This window comes from Urtica dioica, chromosome 4 (genome assembly GCF_054948205.1).
Source record: "Urtica dioica subsp. dioica isolate 48M chromosome 4, U.dioica_male_clone48M_v1_H2, whole genome shotgun sequence".
Taxonomy (NCBI): domain Eukaryota; kingdom Viridiplantae; phylum Streptophyta; class Magnoliopsida; order Rosales; family Urticaceae; genus Urtica; species Urtica dioica.
The window spans coordinates 27756987-27772877 of record NC_142759.1 but is presented as its reverse complement, the minus strand read 5'-3'; the positions used below and the strand labels follow the sequence as shown (position 1 = coordinate 27772877).

Below are 15891 nucleotides of genomic sequence, written 5' to 3'. Positions count from 1 at the left end.
GTTTTATTATGTTTATATGGCTATATATCTAGAGAACTTATAAATTAAATTGTGCGATATAAGGGAATTTGTGATAAAATCTACGATATTCGAGGCATTTTAAGAATATTTACGAAAATACCGCGGGATTCTTAACATCCATCGAGTGTTTTGCATTCCGCTCTCATACTATTAGGAACTTATATATAATTGAAAGCTAGGAGCGATACTGCCATGTCTATTGTGTTTTGATTTTTGAGACGCGAATTCTCGAGTTTATTCTTTTCGATGTGAAAAAATTTAGGTTCTATTCTAGCAAATTATAGACAGACGTGGCATTTTCATATTGACACGATAAGTCGCGACTATTGTCAAACGAATTTAACAAAATGTGTGACAAATCTCCTCGGAAATTTTGGGGAAAATTTTATTCAAGCGCGAGAAGTTGCATCGGTAGCGTCTATGTAGCGCGACAAATCAAGTATGATTCGTGTCGTGTCTGAAGGCCCAATTTGTAATAGTGATCCCCTATCCACTGACTTAGGCATAATGTGCCAGGGGCCTTCCAAGTTTTTATTTATTTTTTTTACAGTTTTTCCCTTTTCAAAATTTTTCTTTTTATTTTACTAAAAAATTTACAAATTAATCTATCTTAAAAAATTTCTTACACATTAACCCCCTTAATTTACATTTTTTATTCGGTTTCTGCTCCTATCCCAAATATAATCTCTAATTTTTGGCATGCATGATTAAAGTTGTGCAAAAAAAAAAAAAATATAAAATTGTGAAATCGGACCACCGATTCTTGAATTTTGTAAATAGTTGCAGATTAATTTTATCCTCTTGGAACTAGTATTGCGAATATATTTTTATCCAACTCTTATCAATTTTATATTAAAATATCTCAAATGTGCAATGCATCTTTATTTTGAGGGTCAATATTAAATGTGGCAAATCATCACAAAATCAACCGTATTAAGATTTTAAATATGATATGTTCATGGATCACGTTATTTGTATACTTTAGATTTCGTTCAAAAATTAATTTGATAATAATTTTTGCACATAAACTAATCAATTTATTCTAAATATTACGATCTGTGTAGAGCGAAAAGACTAGAAATAAAAATTCCCATTAAAAGAAATGGTCGGGGGCTGAATTTTCAAAGTTGCGAGACGGGTAAAAATTTATATCTACAAAGTTGCAAATAAGTTTTATTTTTAATTCTAGTTTCATTTAAGAAAAACTATTGTAATTAATTATTAATTAAATGACTACTTTCAATTATAATTATAGTGAAATGATTTAATATTAAAAAAAAGTCCAACTTATAATACATCTTTATAATGTGGCGCAACCTCTTACTTCGGTTTGATCTATTTCTCTTTTAAAAAAATTTGTTAGAATTTACATAATGAGTTTAAATGAACTATATATCTAATTCTTTCTTATTTAAAGCGTACAAAAAAAAGGCCTATATAAACAATGCAATGCACTTCCTTCAAATAAGAGTTTTCTGTTTAAGAATATGAAGTAATTCCCACAATAGAGACAAGAGTTCCTTCCAATGTAAAACTCTTCCATTTTCAAGCTTTAAGCTTGAAAGTTATTAATTGTAATGTGTGTTCAAAATGTCTATGATATAATATAAGTCTAGAAAATTCTAAAAAAAAATGTAGTAATTGATGTTGTATTATAAACTGATACTTACGGTCCTAGTGGTCGAAATTTTATGGTCATACTTGTTAAAGGATCAACACTAGCTCAATAGAATTTTTAAAGCCCAACAATTGTGAAAACCCAATTGTCAAAAGACTAATAAGCCCACTTGGAGAATAAGTCCATCATCTAGAAGTTTCTTAGATAAGTGTAGAAGTGTTAAAATTGTGTAGAATCTCTTGGCAGGTAAAGAATGTTCTAGAATGTTTTAGATATCTAGACATTTTAGGAATTCTCTAGAAGATGAAAAATGTGTGGTCTACATTGTTTGGCATCTACTATAAATACCCATCTACCCCCACCAAGTCTAGCATCCCAAAAATTTCAAAATAAAGTAGTAGTCTCCTAAAAGTGTCTTCAAAGAGTCTCAAAAGTGTTTTTGTAGTGTGAGTCCTAAACACTTGGTCTAATTATAAATTCTTCTTGACTGGTCTTAATAAAAGTGTGAGTGTTTCCCAGAAAAGAGTCGTGTTCAACAATCTGGTATCAGAGCGAGGTTGTGAGTTTGGTTGTCGGATCTCTTGAAAGTCTTAGTATGCTATGTGACTGCGGTTTTGACTGCTCTTCCACATCATAAACGATTTCTTGAGATTGTTAGTGTGAGTTTTCTTTGTGTCGTGAGTAGTCCGTGACTCTGCAAGCTTTGTGTTGAAAACTAGCTTATTTGGTATTACTGAGGTACTGCCAACATGATGAATGATCTCCAAGTCGTCGGAGGAATTAAGAAACTCAACAGCAACAACTACAACACGTAGGCAACATGCATGATGTCCTATTTACAAGGACAAGACCTTTGGGAGGTCGTCGGAGGAAGTGAAACCATGTCACCGGAGGAAGATGCTAACGGCATCTTGCACAAATGGAGAATCAAAGCAGGCAAAGCAATGTTTTCCTTGAAGACCACCGTTGAAGAAGAGATGTTGGGAGCACATTCGCGATAAGAAGACACCGAAAGAAGCATGGGACACGTTCGTGACACTTTTCTCAAAGAAGAATGATACGAGGCTACAACTCTTGGAGAACGAACTGCTATCAATCTCGCAACGCGACATGACGATTGCTCAGTATTTCCACAAGGTCAAGTCGATATGTCGTGAGATTAGCGAACTAGATCCGAAGTCCGTCATCGGAGAAGCTCGTATGAAGAGGATTATCATCCACGGGTTGAGACCGGAGTATCGAAGCTTCGTAATTGCTGTATAAGGATGGCCCGTTCAACCATCACTTGTAGAGTTTGAGAATTTGCTAGCAAGCCAAGAAGCTATGGCTAAGCAAATGGGAGGCATCACGCTGAAGAATAAAGAGGAGGTGCTCTTCACAAGTAAAAGTCGAAGAAACCCTAAGCCGTTCGCTAAAGGAAGAAGTCATCAAGGAACCATGCAACCTTGGAGAGCTCAGAATAACGACAATAAGAGTTCTCAAGGGAAGAAGTTCGAAGGCAGCTGTTACAATTGCGGAAAGAAGGGTCACATGTCAAAGGATTGTTGGTCCAAGAAAAAGTCTGTCGAAAGCAATGCGAAAACGTCCAAAAAGGAGGCATAGGATGAATGGGATGCTGAGGTGCTATGTGGCATAGAAGAAAACGAGCTAGCACTCATGGCGATGATGAGAGACCAGATCGACTATGAGAATGACTAGATAGTTGATTCTGGATGCTCAAATCACATGACTGGCGATCAGAAGAAACTGCAAGACAAGAAAGAGTACAAAAAGAGTTGCGTGGTACTAACAGCTAACAACTCACCGTTGCCAATTTCTCATATCAGCAACACAACAATTATGCCTGGTAATGAATCTGAAATGGTGTTAATACACAATGACTATCATGTATCGGGTACAAAGAAGAACTTGTTATCCGTATCACAAATCACATCAATGGGCAACTACGTCTTATTTGGGCCAGAAGATGTGAAAGTCTATCAAGACGTCAAGATCTCGGGAAAGCCAGTGATGGTAGGACGGAAGATGGAGTCTGTCTATGTGCACTCAGCTGAGTCAGCTTATGTGGACAAAACCCGAAAGAGTGAGACAACAGATTTGTGGCACGCAAGGTTGGGCCATGTTGGGTATCACAAGTTAAAGGTGATTATGGAGAAATCCATGCTCAAAGGCGTACCTGAACTTGAAGTCAAAATAGATATCGTTTGCTCTGGATGTCAATACGGTAAAGCTCATTAGCAACCGTACAAGGAGTCAAAGTTCATAGCAAAGAAGCCATTGGAGTTAATTCACTCTGATGTGTTTGGTCCAGTCAAGAAAACACCAATCAGCGAGATGCAGTACATGGTGACCTTCATCGACGATTACTCGAGATATGTCTGGATGTTCTTCATGAAAGAAAAGTCTGAAACGTTCTCAAAGTTTCAAGAATTCAAGACCACGGTCGAAGGAGAACTGGGAATGAAGATTCGTTGTCTACGCTCAGACAATAGAGGAGAATACACATCCGATGAATTCGATCGGTATCTGCATGAATGCGGGATACGTCATCAGTTTACATGTGCCAACACGCCACAACAAAACGGTGTAGCGGAGAGAAAGAATCGACAACTTGGAGAGATTTGTCGCAATATGCTACACGCGAAGAATGTCCCAAGAAGATTTTGGGTGGAAGCCATGCGAACTGCTGCCCATGTGATAAAAAAACTTCCCCAGCCAAGGTTCGGTTTCATTTCACCTTTTGAGACATTATGGGAAATTGTCCAGACCCGCGAGCGTCGTCACCTCGCCCGCAAGCCGCGACTCGATGGAACCAACGTCACATATCAGGAGCATGTCATCGTAGAGATAGTGAAATTTAATAAATACTCAAAGCAAATGTATAATCTATTAGACATATAATAAACGAAATACAATTTCATTTAAAGTGCATAAACATTTAGTACAAAAGTGGTTATAAAAAATCTCGGGGAAATTTTTTCGTTTTTCGTTTAGAACTAGAAGTCGTATATCGACCCTTATACATATATACATGTGTACATAGAAATTCCCGACTTTACTTATATACACGGGATATTATTTTTCGAAGAGTCGATATTATACAAAATATTATATATAAGATTACTTCCCGAGTCAGAACCAATAGTCCGTAGGTCAAGAGATACACGTCCCGTCTCGGTTTCCTTCTCTGTTGTTTACATTTCCGTCTTGCCCTTATTACCAAGGGACATAAAACTATGAGTCGAATGACTCAGCAAGCGGGAGTCTAGCTTAGGAAAGAAAAGCAAGCTAATGCAAAACATATAACGTGCGAACAAGCGAACAAGAATGCAGGATGCAGCTATCACCTAAAAGTGACTAATGAGTGCGCATCCTAGAACACTGGCTGTCCCGCAAGGTTATACAATCCTCACTGCTATAACCCCCGGTCCGACTAGAGATCAGTTTCAGACTTCGAGCAGCAGTCGTCAGCTGATCTAAGTTTTAACACTTGTCTGGGATCCACTAGTGGTACTTTCTTCATCATGACGTTAGCGCCGCTGGTCTCTGGCATAATGAGCTCGCGAACTGCGATCTTCACTGACTACGCCTTGGGGCTCTCAAGGCAGCTCCCGGTGAGTCTTCCAGCTAGCAATGAGCTCGTGATGCGCGACCTTCACCCATTGCTTTGAGTACTCGGCGCATGGACCGGCATGGCCCGCTAAGCACAAGTCGTTGACTTGTGAGTACCACTGACACGAGTTTAATTAAAGTTTGGGTACTCTGCAGCTAGCAGCGTACACGTTAAACTTATATATGGAAGAGCGTAACGGGATAAACCCCGAAAAAACTTATTGTTTCCCTTTGAAGCTCGTTAAGTGTTTTAAGCTGAAAGCTCGAAATGTAACTTTCGAACTCTCTACTCCCGATTGAATTCGAGAGTCTATCGCTCTTCCGTCCTCTCGATTCTAACCTACTTCCTAGAGTAGAAAAGAGAAGTCTAACTATACACAGTAAACATGGCTGGTTCAAGTTAGCGTTTGAACCTGACGGGCGTACCCGAACTAAGGTTTCAAGCAAGAGTGGCCGAAGCCTTAACTTTCAAGTTTATTTATTTTAGGGCTTTCACCTACTCTTGTTTACTAGCAAGTAAATGCACAAACAAACAGGGTTATCCCATTGGTAAGTAGTTGACTTATCTCTCCTCACTTACCCGGAATTGTTCGACACAAAGCTCGACGATTCCCGAAGATGTCTTGCTTCTTCGACCAATACCCGACCTTATCTCAAAACCCGAACCAATTCAAGCAAACGTAACTCGAATCCGAGTAACTAAACGCTATAACACAAAAACGATCACAAAATTATCAACCTAGGGCTCAGAATTTATTATCACAAAACAGTCACACCGAATCAGACAAAAATAATGCCCACGGCCAAATAAACATCCGACCAAACCAATCACACAGCCAAACAACACACTCGGCAAAAACAGCAACTTAACCAAGACAAAAAATAAACCCAAATATCAAAATTCACAACATCATCACAGCCTCATATAACATCATCAATCAGAATTCCTTAACAAAACCCAAAGAATTCACACGGCCAAGACAAGTAAAAAACCAACATTCATCCAAAAATCAAATCACCACTGAACAACCATTTTTAATCAAAACCCAAGCACTTAATGAGCCACAATACATCTCAGAAGCATCACTTAATACGCAGAAATCCAAAAAAAACCCCAAATCTAATCTCAAACCCTAGGTCATCCAATTTTCGGCCAATCAAATCAACCCAAACCAGGAAATTTGAACTCAATCCTCAAATTCAAGACATAAACAATGATAATCGAGTTTAGTGAACAAACCAAACCAAGCAATTTCTCAGAATTCACACGAAACCAAACATCCCCAATCTTGGAATCATGAACCCCGATTTTAATCCGAGGAAAGAAGATTTCTCACCTTGATTCGTGGAAATCAACCTTTTTGGTGAGCTCTTACTCTTTCCCTGACGTTTTCTCCTGCTCCGGCGTCACGACAGCTCACGGCGACGTTGTTCTTCCTCAGCTGAAGCGCGCGGCGATGGAGGAGTTCGGTTGACAGCGCGCGAGGTAGAAGAGAGGAAGAAGGAGAGGAAAAATGTTATGGTGGTGATGGTAAGGCTCGGTGATGATGATAATCCAAGCTAACAATTTTTTTTTCTTTGTCTGTAGATGTGTGCGCGCGGAGAAGAGAAGGAGAGAAAAAGAAAGAAAGAAGAAGAAGAAAGAAAATAAAGAAAAGATAGAGAGAGGAAGGGTGAGGTGGCCGAGAAAGAGAGAGAAGGAGAGTGGAATAAGAGGCTACGTGGCACTCTCTCGTCACGTCACACGTGAACAAGTGGCCCGCCAATTCCTTGACAAGTCACTCTCCAAACAGCCCCTCCTCAACTTTTTCTTTCAATGTCGTCCTTCAATTTGTTGCACATTAGTCCTTTCAGAATAAAACTTCACAACTTCGTCCTTTGTACGGCGAATATGGGCCAGTGTTGAGGGGGAGTGTTAAAGGATCAACACTAGCTCAATAGACTTTCTAAAGCCCAACAATTGTGAAAGCCCAATTGTCAAGAAGACTAATAAGCCCACTTGGAGAATAAGTCCATCATCTAGAAGTTACTTAGATAAGTGTAGAAATGTTAGAATTGTGTAGAATCTCTAGACATGTAAAGAATTTCTTAGAATGTTTTAGATATCTAGACATTTTAGGAATTCTTTAGAAGATGAAAAATGTGTGGTCTACATTGTTTGGCATCTACTATAAATACCCATCTATCCCCACCAAATCTAACATCCCAAAAATTTCAAAAAAAAGTAGTAGTCTCCTAAAAGTGTCATCAATAGGGATGGCAATTTGACCCATTACCCGCGTTCCAGCCCGTTACCCGATTTATTCGGGTCGGGTAATACCCGTTCTTTTTGGATAAACGGGTAATACCCGTTAAGGTTTTGACGGGTCCGGGTATGGGTAACGGAATAGTTATCCCGTACTCGGTTACCCGAGACCCGACCCGTTAACTTTTAAATATTTAAAAAGATAATAAATTTTTATATGTTAGCGTTGCAATGAAGATGACCAAATTTACAATGAAGATGATCAATTTGCAATGAAGACTTCTTTTGTATTTTTTTTATTTTTTTATTTTGAATTTTAATGTTCTTTATATTGTAGTAGCACTTTGATATTTTTCACCTAAATTTTATTCTTTTTAAACTTTATATTGTTGATGAATTTTTATTTTATAAACGGGTAAGTGGGTCTACCCGCCCCGCTACCATTTTATAAACCGGGTAAACGGGTCCAATATTTTTAACCCGCTTACCCGGCGGGTATCCCCGTTACCCGGCCCGTCTCAAAATCCGGGTAAACGGATCCGGGTAACGGGTAAAAAATTATAGCGGGTACGGATAACGGAATAGGTGTACCCGGCTTTACCCGTACCCGTTGCCATCCCTAGTTTTCAAAGAGCTCAAAAAGTATTTTTATAGTGTGAAGCCTAAATACTTGATCTTGTAAATTCTTCTTGAGTGGTCTTAATAAAAGCGTGAGTGATTTACACAAAAAAGTTAGGTTCAACAATACTTGTATCGAGATTCATTAACATTATCAACACTCCGTTCGAATGCATTGATTAAGTAATAATTTTGTAGATAAGAACAAGAACAAATCGTCCATGCATATCCCATTAAATGTACAGGGGCTTATTTCCAAGTCATAGCTACAACTTTATGCTCGTTAATGTTCCTTTGTTGGCGAGTGGCATATTTAAATTTGCTTTAATCTTGTTCTTCGTTCATGTTCCATTACAGTCACATTCGATGTACTGTCCGGATACATTATGTCGCTGTTTGCTTAAACTTGATGATATATCAAAGTCCTCGACAGACAGCAATAATATTTAATAATTTTTAGAGTTAATGACATTTTCCTCCCTAAACTACTATTCTTGTAATAATGAGCCCCGTAATGTTGAATCTCGATTTTTTCCTCTAAGTAGCATTTTTTGTGTCACTATACTCCATCTGTGTATTGTCAGGCCAAAACGTCCTTTAAAAATTGGCATATGCCCATCACGTGAATTTTTTTTTTAATATTTAATATAAACGGATTTCCATTTAGAAATGGGTAAAATACAAAAAAAATACAAGAGAATTACATCTTAGTACAAAGAACACAACAGACCTAAGTCGAAATGAATCTAACACTAAGTTGAGATAATCGCGCAACTTTGTGCATACTTCCGACAAAAAGAAGAACAACGAGCACAAAAGAAATCGAGCCGACACATGGCTCTTTCAAAATATCCATAACGGATGATGAAGACAATCAACCTTGATCCGATGACCGAGAAGAAGATGATTCTTCTGCCTGCATAGAGAAAACTCTAATAGGAAATCCATAACGGAAAAGAGGACAAGGGCTAATCCGCCTCCATAATAAACTAAATCAAGCAAATCACAATAATAAATTAAAAGTTTCACACAGAAACTAAAACTAAAACTAAAAAGAAAATCTAAAATCGGAATCAGAGTCCGGCACACGAGAGCCAACACCGATACGATGGGAGGATGATGACCACGAGGAGCCACGTCACGCTGTTGTTGCCGATGAACCATCTTGTGAATTAGAAAAGAGAAATTATCGAAATGTCCTTGTGTATTTTTTTATATATGATTTGTATTTGTTTTATTAAAACATTACACAAACTCTCACACACACACAACGACGGTGGATCAGATCTTCGGATAAAGAATTGTTGGTTTCTTCTGTGAAAGTTTTTTATTATATTAATTTCATCAATTGAAATTTTTTTCAACGGACGCCGGCTTTTCCACCGTCTCCGGCCTCAAATTTGATTTCGAGTCATCAATTCAATTAGAAGATTAAGATTCTCCAATTGGGTTTTCACTAAATAGAACATTAAATCCACAAGACCACAACGGTGAGGGAAGGAGAGAGAATCCGGCGGAGGCGATTTCGACGCGAATGAGGCTAAAGATAAGTCTCTGCTCCTGGAGGGAGTATCGGATCTGCGAAGTCACAACGCACCACGGCTTAACATACCAATGAACCCAATAGGAGAGAGAGAGAGAGAGAGAGAGAGAGAGAGAGAGAGAGAGAGAGAGAGAGAGAGAGAGCTCCTCCAGAATCGGAAATGGCCGCGCTAATCTCGTCCGTGAAGACGAACCAAAACCCCTTCATTTGTGACCATGTTTGCATCTTGATAGGGGAGAAGAACATTAAAATCGAAGGGTTGGTTTTGCGTAGAGTACCGTTGAAAATCGACGAAAACGAGTTAAATTGATTCATTTTTCGTGGCAAAATCTGTAATTTTTCGAGATTGAATTTTTATTTTGTGGCAAACATGTAGACTGCGATTTGTTACAGAACAAAGAACACAATTCTCAAAAATGCCTTGTGAGATCGATGAGCAAAAAGAGTACTCATTTCATACACACACAGAGAGAGAGAGAGAGAGAGAGAGAGAGAGAATTTTTTTTTTAATATTAGTAATCATATAATATTTGGATTTGGACTTTACCAAAATAACTTTCACTTGTGAGTGAGTCTCACGCAATGTTCAAAATATCGTTACCGATATCCATACCGAGGTTTTGATTTTACGAATATATCGAGTATCGACGGATATTCTATAACAATTTAAATACCGACTACCGATTATATCGGTGATATATCGATGATATATCGGTTACCGACGGATATATAGGCAGAAATCCTATAACAAATAAATATTTTTAAACAACTAAATATATATATGTCTTGGAATCCAAATTATGAAAATACAAAATCAAATACTACAAAGTTCATGACAAAAACTAAACACAAAGTAGACATTACAGAACATAAGAAACCGTTCTCAAATGCTTAAAATGAAAGAAGATGGAAGACTACAACCTTTGAAAGTCCGAATCAGTTGTAGGTTAAGTGTCGAGGAGGTTGAAATGTGTGGGGTTGCACCATTTGACCTTGACAGTATTCGGGCCACGACATGTATGATGAATAATAGTCGAGGTAGGTTTTGATGTGCATTTCATAGTTGTACTGATCCAGACCGATGAATAAGCTGAGAACAGGAAACTATTCATAAATATTTTCCATTTTGGTTGTTGAGAATTGAGGTTGACATTGAGCCTCAGATCCCGAGACCGACATTGAATCAAATTGAGAAGAAATTTGATCAATATCAGTAGTTGACCCACGAGACATGGGAGCTGGATAGATGATCTGACCCGTCAGTTGGACCAGTATCTTCACCTCCTCGGCCAAAACCGTCGACATCACCTCGAGTACCAAAGTCATGTCCATCTCCTTGGCCCCTTGGGTCAACACCACCCTGACCATATCCACCACCAGCATATTCGACACCTCCGCCATGTGAACTACATTCATAAGTACTACCCCCGTGAGTACCACCATAAGTACTAACCCCGTGAGTACTACCACCAGCAGTACTACCACCACCAGTACTACCGCCATCGTGGCCAACATCGTCCCGCATAACTCGGTCGACGTCAACACCTAAATTTTGAGCCTCGGTAGCTACTTTGGGATTAGGATTACCAGTATCGTCATCGAGGTGGATTGGTCGAATCCAATCGAGGATTTCCTCGTCTAGGTTTTCATCACCGACCGTCGCCATCGATCGTTCGAGGATGTCATAAGGATCTTGCCTATCAACCCTGTCATTCGCAGCTTCAATGTCTCTTAGTTTTGTTGTAGCTGCAAAAGACAAGCTGCTCCAAGCGCTTGTAAGCCAACCTGTTCCGTTGTTTCGTGTGGATCAATGTGAACGTACTCCAATTTCGTTCGCATGTAGATGATGATGCTGTTTGGGACAAGATGCGCATTCCCAACTTTTGCAATGTCGGACATTCATGCCCAAAAAAGTTCCACCATTCGGCTGCAAATGAAATTAAATCATATATTGTGCAATTAATAACTTCATACATATTATGAAAGCTAAAAAAAATAACATACATGGTGGCATGTTTGCTCTTGCGGCTATGGTAGCTCGCTCTCCTAATCCACCCTTTGCATCACGGAATAAATAATCTACACCGAAAACAGTACATGAACTTCAATTTTGTAAGTCCTAAAATTATTATGCATGTAATCAATGTCGATATTAAAAACAAGCAGTTGCTTACCTCTTTCCCAATATCGGTGTAGTCTTCATATGGATGCAACTTATCGTAGAGTCTAATCACCATTTGCTTATATTCGCTACGCATCTCCACATTGGGGTTGTATTGAGGCCTTGGATTTAGCCAATGAGCTGCTTCATGTAACGGATGATGTAGCTGCTTCTTCCACCGTTCAGTCACAGTGTCTACCACCCATTGTTTGCCTTAAAGGTCGGACAGACGTGAAACCATCGACTCAAACACGTTGTACATCATTCCGAGAATGGGAACCACTTCAGTGTCCACGACACGTAGAGCTGCGTACATCGGCTCGTAGATGGAGCAAACCATGTCAAGGGAAGTACAAAAAGAGGAGTCCATGACCATTTCCTCCACAGCTCTACCGGCGGCAGAATTCTTGAGCTTGGATACTTCCCACGATTCTGATATGAACATGTTTCCCAGCTGGACTTTGTTGCTGCGTATGCTCCTACATGCCAAGTAGTTCGTCGCGAATCGTGTCTTCCCAAGGCGAATTAGCTCAGTCGGGAAGAATTCTCTCATCGTCGCCAACACGTTCAAGTTGTTGTAAATGAACTTTGTAATGTTACGGGCTTTCGCAACTGGTCCCGCAATAATAGGACGTTTCCCGATGTCCTCGAACATGAGGTCGATGCAATGTGTAGCGCACGGCGTCCAATACACTGGATACTTCTTCATGAACTCTTTCCCAGCTTTGACATAAGCCGAGCCATTATCAGTAACAACTTGCACGACGTTGTACACCCCGATTTCGTCTATGACGTCTTTCAGCACGCTAAATATGTACGCGGCATCTTTTATCTTGTTCGACGCATCGATAGACTTCAAGAATACCGTACTTCCAGCGGAGTATACCATTACGTTGAGAATACTCAACTTCGTGGTTTCATTCCAACCGTCGGACATAATGGTACATCCATATATTTCCCACGTGGGTCGTTGTGCATCCACGTACTTCTTGAAGTCTTCAACCTCCATCGGCAAGTACACGGAGGATATCTCATACGGCGAGGCACCTGTATGACGATAACATAAAAGATTATTTTCAAGCTCGATACAACATAACTAGTTTTATAATTAAACATTTACAAGAATGTCTTACCCGCTTCAGCGACTCCAGCTATCATATTCTTGAAATGATGCGATTTTACTTTGTTGAACGCGATATTTGCGTGGATGAAAAACTTGCTGCTAGTTAGGCGACCTACAAGTTTTTTCTTGCGTGGATTCACCATCTCTGGAATCCGTTGTTGCTTCGCACTCTCTGATCGATACAAAGAAGGGGCCGAGGGGGGCACTGCCCCTGAGCCTCCCTCGGGACCCTCAAATCCCCTAGCAAATCTTTCTGAGGCTTCTTCTTGACGGTTCTTTTTGAATTGCCTGAACAGTTCTGTTTCCGCTTCGGCGTCTTCATCTAAATCTTCAAGGTTTTGTGTCAATCTTCGACCGACGTTAATATCATAACTCTTCTTCTTCTGCTTCTTCATGGAGCTTTGTAGAAGCAGTTCTTGCATCTCTTTTTGAACCTCGGGAGGAACTTTATTACATGCTCTCGCATTTTTATTGGGGTCGTTATCACTCAAGTGGTATTTCATTCGAGTAATCCCACCACCTTTCATTTTCCAATCACAAAAGTGGCATGTGAACCCGTTCGAACTCCCCTGGATAGGCGTACAATACTTTCTTGCCCATTCGTCAGTCATTTCTTTACATAAAAAATTCACAACCACAATATCACAATTGAGAATTTGCAATTTGTTAATTACGATTCACAATCACAATCACAAGTTTTGATTCACAACTTATATCGGCAAATTTCAATTTCACATATTCCCGTCCAAAATCACAAATTCTAATTCACTCATACAATATCACAATTTATAATTCGCAATTTCTTAATCACAATCACAATCACAACTTTTGATTCGCATTTCCTAAAATCACAATTTATATCCTAAATTCACATATTCCCGTTCACAATCATAGATTCGCATTCACACGTTGAAATATCCTAAATTCTACGCCAACATAATTTTTACACTAACCTCTTTTAAATGAAGATTATGGAAATTTTCAAGTCGCCGGAAAAGTCGCCGGCCGCCGTCAATTTGGGTGGCGGGTCACCGGAAAAATGAAAAACTCGCCGGAATTTTTAAAAAGTTGGGGGTGTGGAAGATATTCATATACTTATTTCAAATATGCAAAAAATTTCAACAAAACTTGAGTTAAATCTATCTAAAAACAAAAAACAAAACTTAAAAAAAAATTCTTCAAAAACTCCGGCCTTTATACACTTACCAGTGATATATCCGGAGATATCTGTGATAAGCTATAAAATTCCTTCTTCGCCGGACGATATTGAACGCAGAAGACGTTTGGTCGCCGATAATCGCTGATAGTCCATAACTTTTGCTCTTCGGGTGAACGATATGGAACGATAATTTTCCGACGATTTTTTGAAAATTTTATCCGATTTTTCCATATTTTATACCCTTCAAAATATCACGATATTTTGTAATCTTGATGATATATCGCGATTTTTTGGCGATAAAATATAAAACGATAATGTTTATGCGCGATTTTTTACCGAGACTTACAAAAAATGGATATATCGGCGATATATAGCTAAATATCGCCGATATTTTAATCCTTGGTCTCACGTGACATACTATGTCACTTAACTTATGGAAAAGACGAAAGGACTATATAATGAAACAAAATATGATATTAAGGATAAAATATCGAAATATTATATTACAAAGGACTAAAATTGTAGTTTATGGGCAATAATATCATTAATTCTTATTTTTATTTTAGTCCTACATATTCCACTGACATAAAGTAGTGGCCCAGTACCACACCCACACTCGCCACTTCTTTATAATCTATTCTATCTAGATTACGCATCTTACAGATTTATACAGCAAAAAAAAAAAAAATGAATCTGATACGTGGATATATACACTGTACGCCTTTCATGAATTTAATAAAAATAAAACAAATTGGTGCATGTCTCTCTCTTACATGCCCTATATGAAGGATTTTTTTTCCTTCCAAAATTGCAAATTGTGTGAGATATATCTATCTTCAATATTCACTTCTTGTTCTTGAGACTAACTTTTGGAGGTTTTCACCATATACCAAATATATCGTTTCATCTTGCTAAAATGGCTTCCAGCCCTGATGAGATTATCAACACCGGATTTTTTGTTGCCCTAATGGAAGATCTACAAGATCAAGAAGTTGAAGAAAGCGACGAGGAAAGATTGAATAGCGTGATCCAATCTCTAAAGGCTGAGATAAACTCAAACGTGTCAGATTCAGATTATTCTCGCATGGAGCATGGCGATCGTCTTAAACAAATGGATGGTCTAGATTGGCCGGTTTCATTCGATGATCTTGAGATGAGTTATGATTCCATTGATATGGAATCAGTGATCTCACCTAGCTATGACCCCAATCTGTACATGTACCCATGTGGAGATCATGAGCTGAATTGTGGAGATCTTGGATTATTTGAAGGATTGATTGTCGATCCTCTTGGAGTGGGCTTAGATCTAGGCCATGGATATAACTCATTATGGCAAGAAACAACCTATGATTCAGTTATGTACCCGTGAATGGATTTGTCTCATACTAAATTGAAAATATATTTTTCTTTAGTTTTCTTTCAAGTCAACATGCGTTCGCTTTTTTTAAATTTTAATATTATTATTTGGAGATTTTTTTTTTTTTTTTTATGAACATCTTTATCTCACGACCTCTATTATTTTGGAGGTGGTTGTGGAATTGCCAATTAGATTACGCTAAATATCACCACTAAATATTTTTTGCTATTTAAAAACATATTTATCTAATTCTAACATATTATAAATTATACACAGAGAGAGAAAGAGAGAGAGCTAGCTCGCCTGTAAAACCCCAAAATAGTTTATTAGAAGTTCTTCTCTTAAAATGTTCACGCGTTTTTTTTTTTAAACCTTAAGTATAAATACATATTTTATAGACAAAAAAAAAATGATGAGTATTAATGTGTACATGT

The 15891-nt window shown here is 38.4% G+C and overlaps 2 protein-coding genes and 1 pseudogene across 2 annotated transcripts; 2 read left to right on the top strand and 1 right to left on the bottom strand.

The window, feature by feature from the left end:
* The first annotated feature begins 2391 nt into the window (after positions 1-2391).
* Positions 2392-3337, top strand: LOC149401444 (uncharacterized; annotated as a pseudogene).
* An 8695-nt stretch (positions 3338-12032) lies between these two features.
* LOC149401443 (uncharacterized) lies at positions 12033-13552 on the bottom strand. Its single transcript, XM_089610719.1, has 2 exons — positions 12952-13552; positions 12033-12865 (listed from the first exon to the last, which is right to left on the bottom strand). Exons 1-2 carry the CDS (start codon positions 13550-13552, stop codon positions 12033-12035), a joined length of 1434 nt encoding a protein of 477 aa, XP_089466845.1.
* A 1305-nt stretch (positions 13553-14857) lies between these two features.
* LOC149401442 (uncharacterized) lies at positions 14858-15523 on the top strand. The gene has a single exon (XM_089613477.1). It carries the CDS (start codon positions 15017-15019, stop codon positions 15467-15469), a length of 453 nt encoding a protein of 150 aa, XP_089469603.1. The 5' UTR covers positions 14858-15016; the 3' UTR covers positions 15470-15523.
* Positions 15524-15891: the final 368 nt, after the last annotated feature.

Bases quoted from the DNA above. Each gene is read 5' to 3' on its own strand.
- LOC149401443 (XM_089610719.1), bottom strand. From the start codon at position 13,552: ATGACTGACGAATGGGCAAGAAAGTATTGTACGCCTATCCAGGGGAGT. The intron at 12,866-12,951 runs GTAAGACATTCT...ATCGTCATACAG, and splicing joins AGCTGGAGTCGCTGAAGCGG to GTGCCTCGCCGTATGAGATA.
- LOC149401442 (XM_089613477.1), top strand. From the start codon at position 15,017: ATGGCTTCCAGCCCTGATGAGATTATCAACACCGGATTTTTTGTTGCC.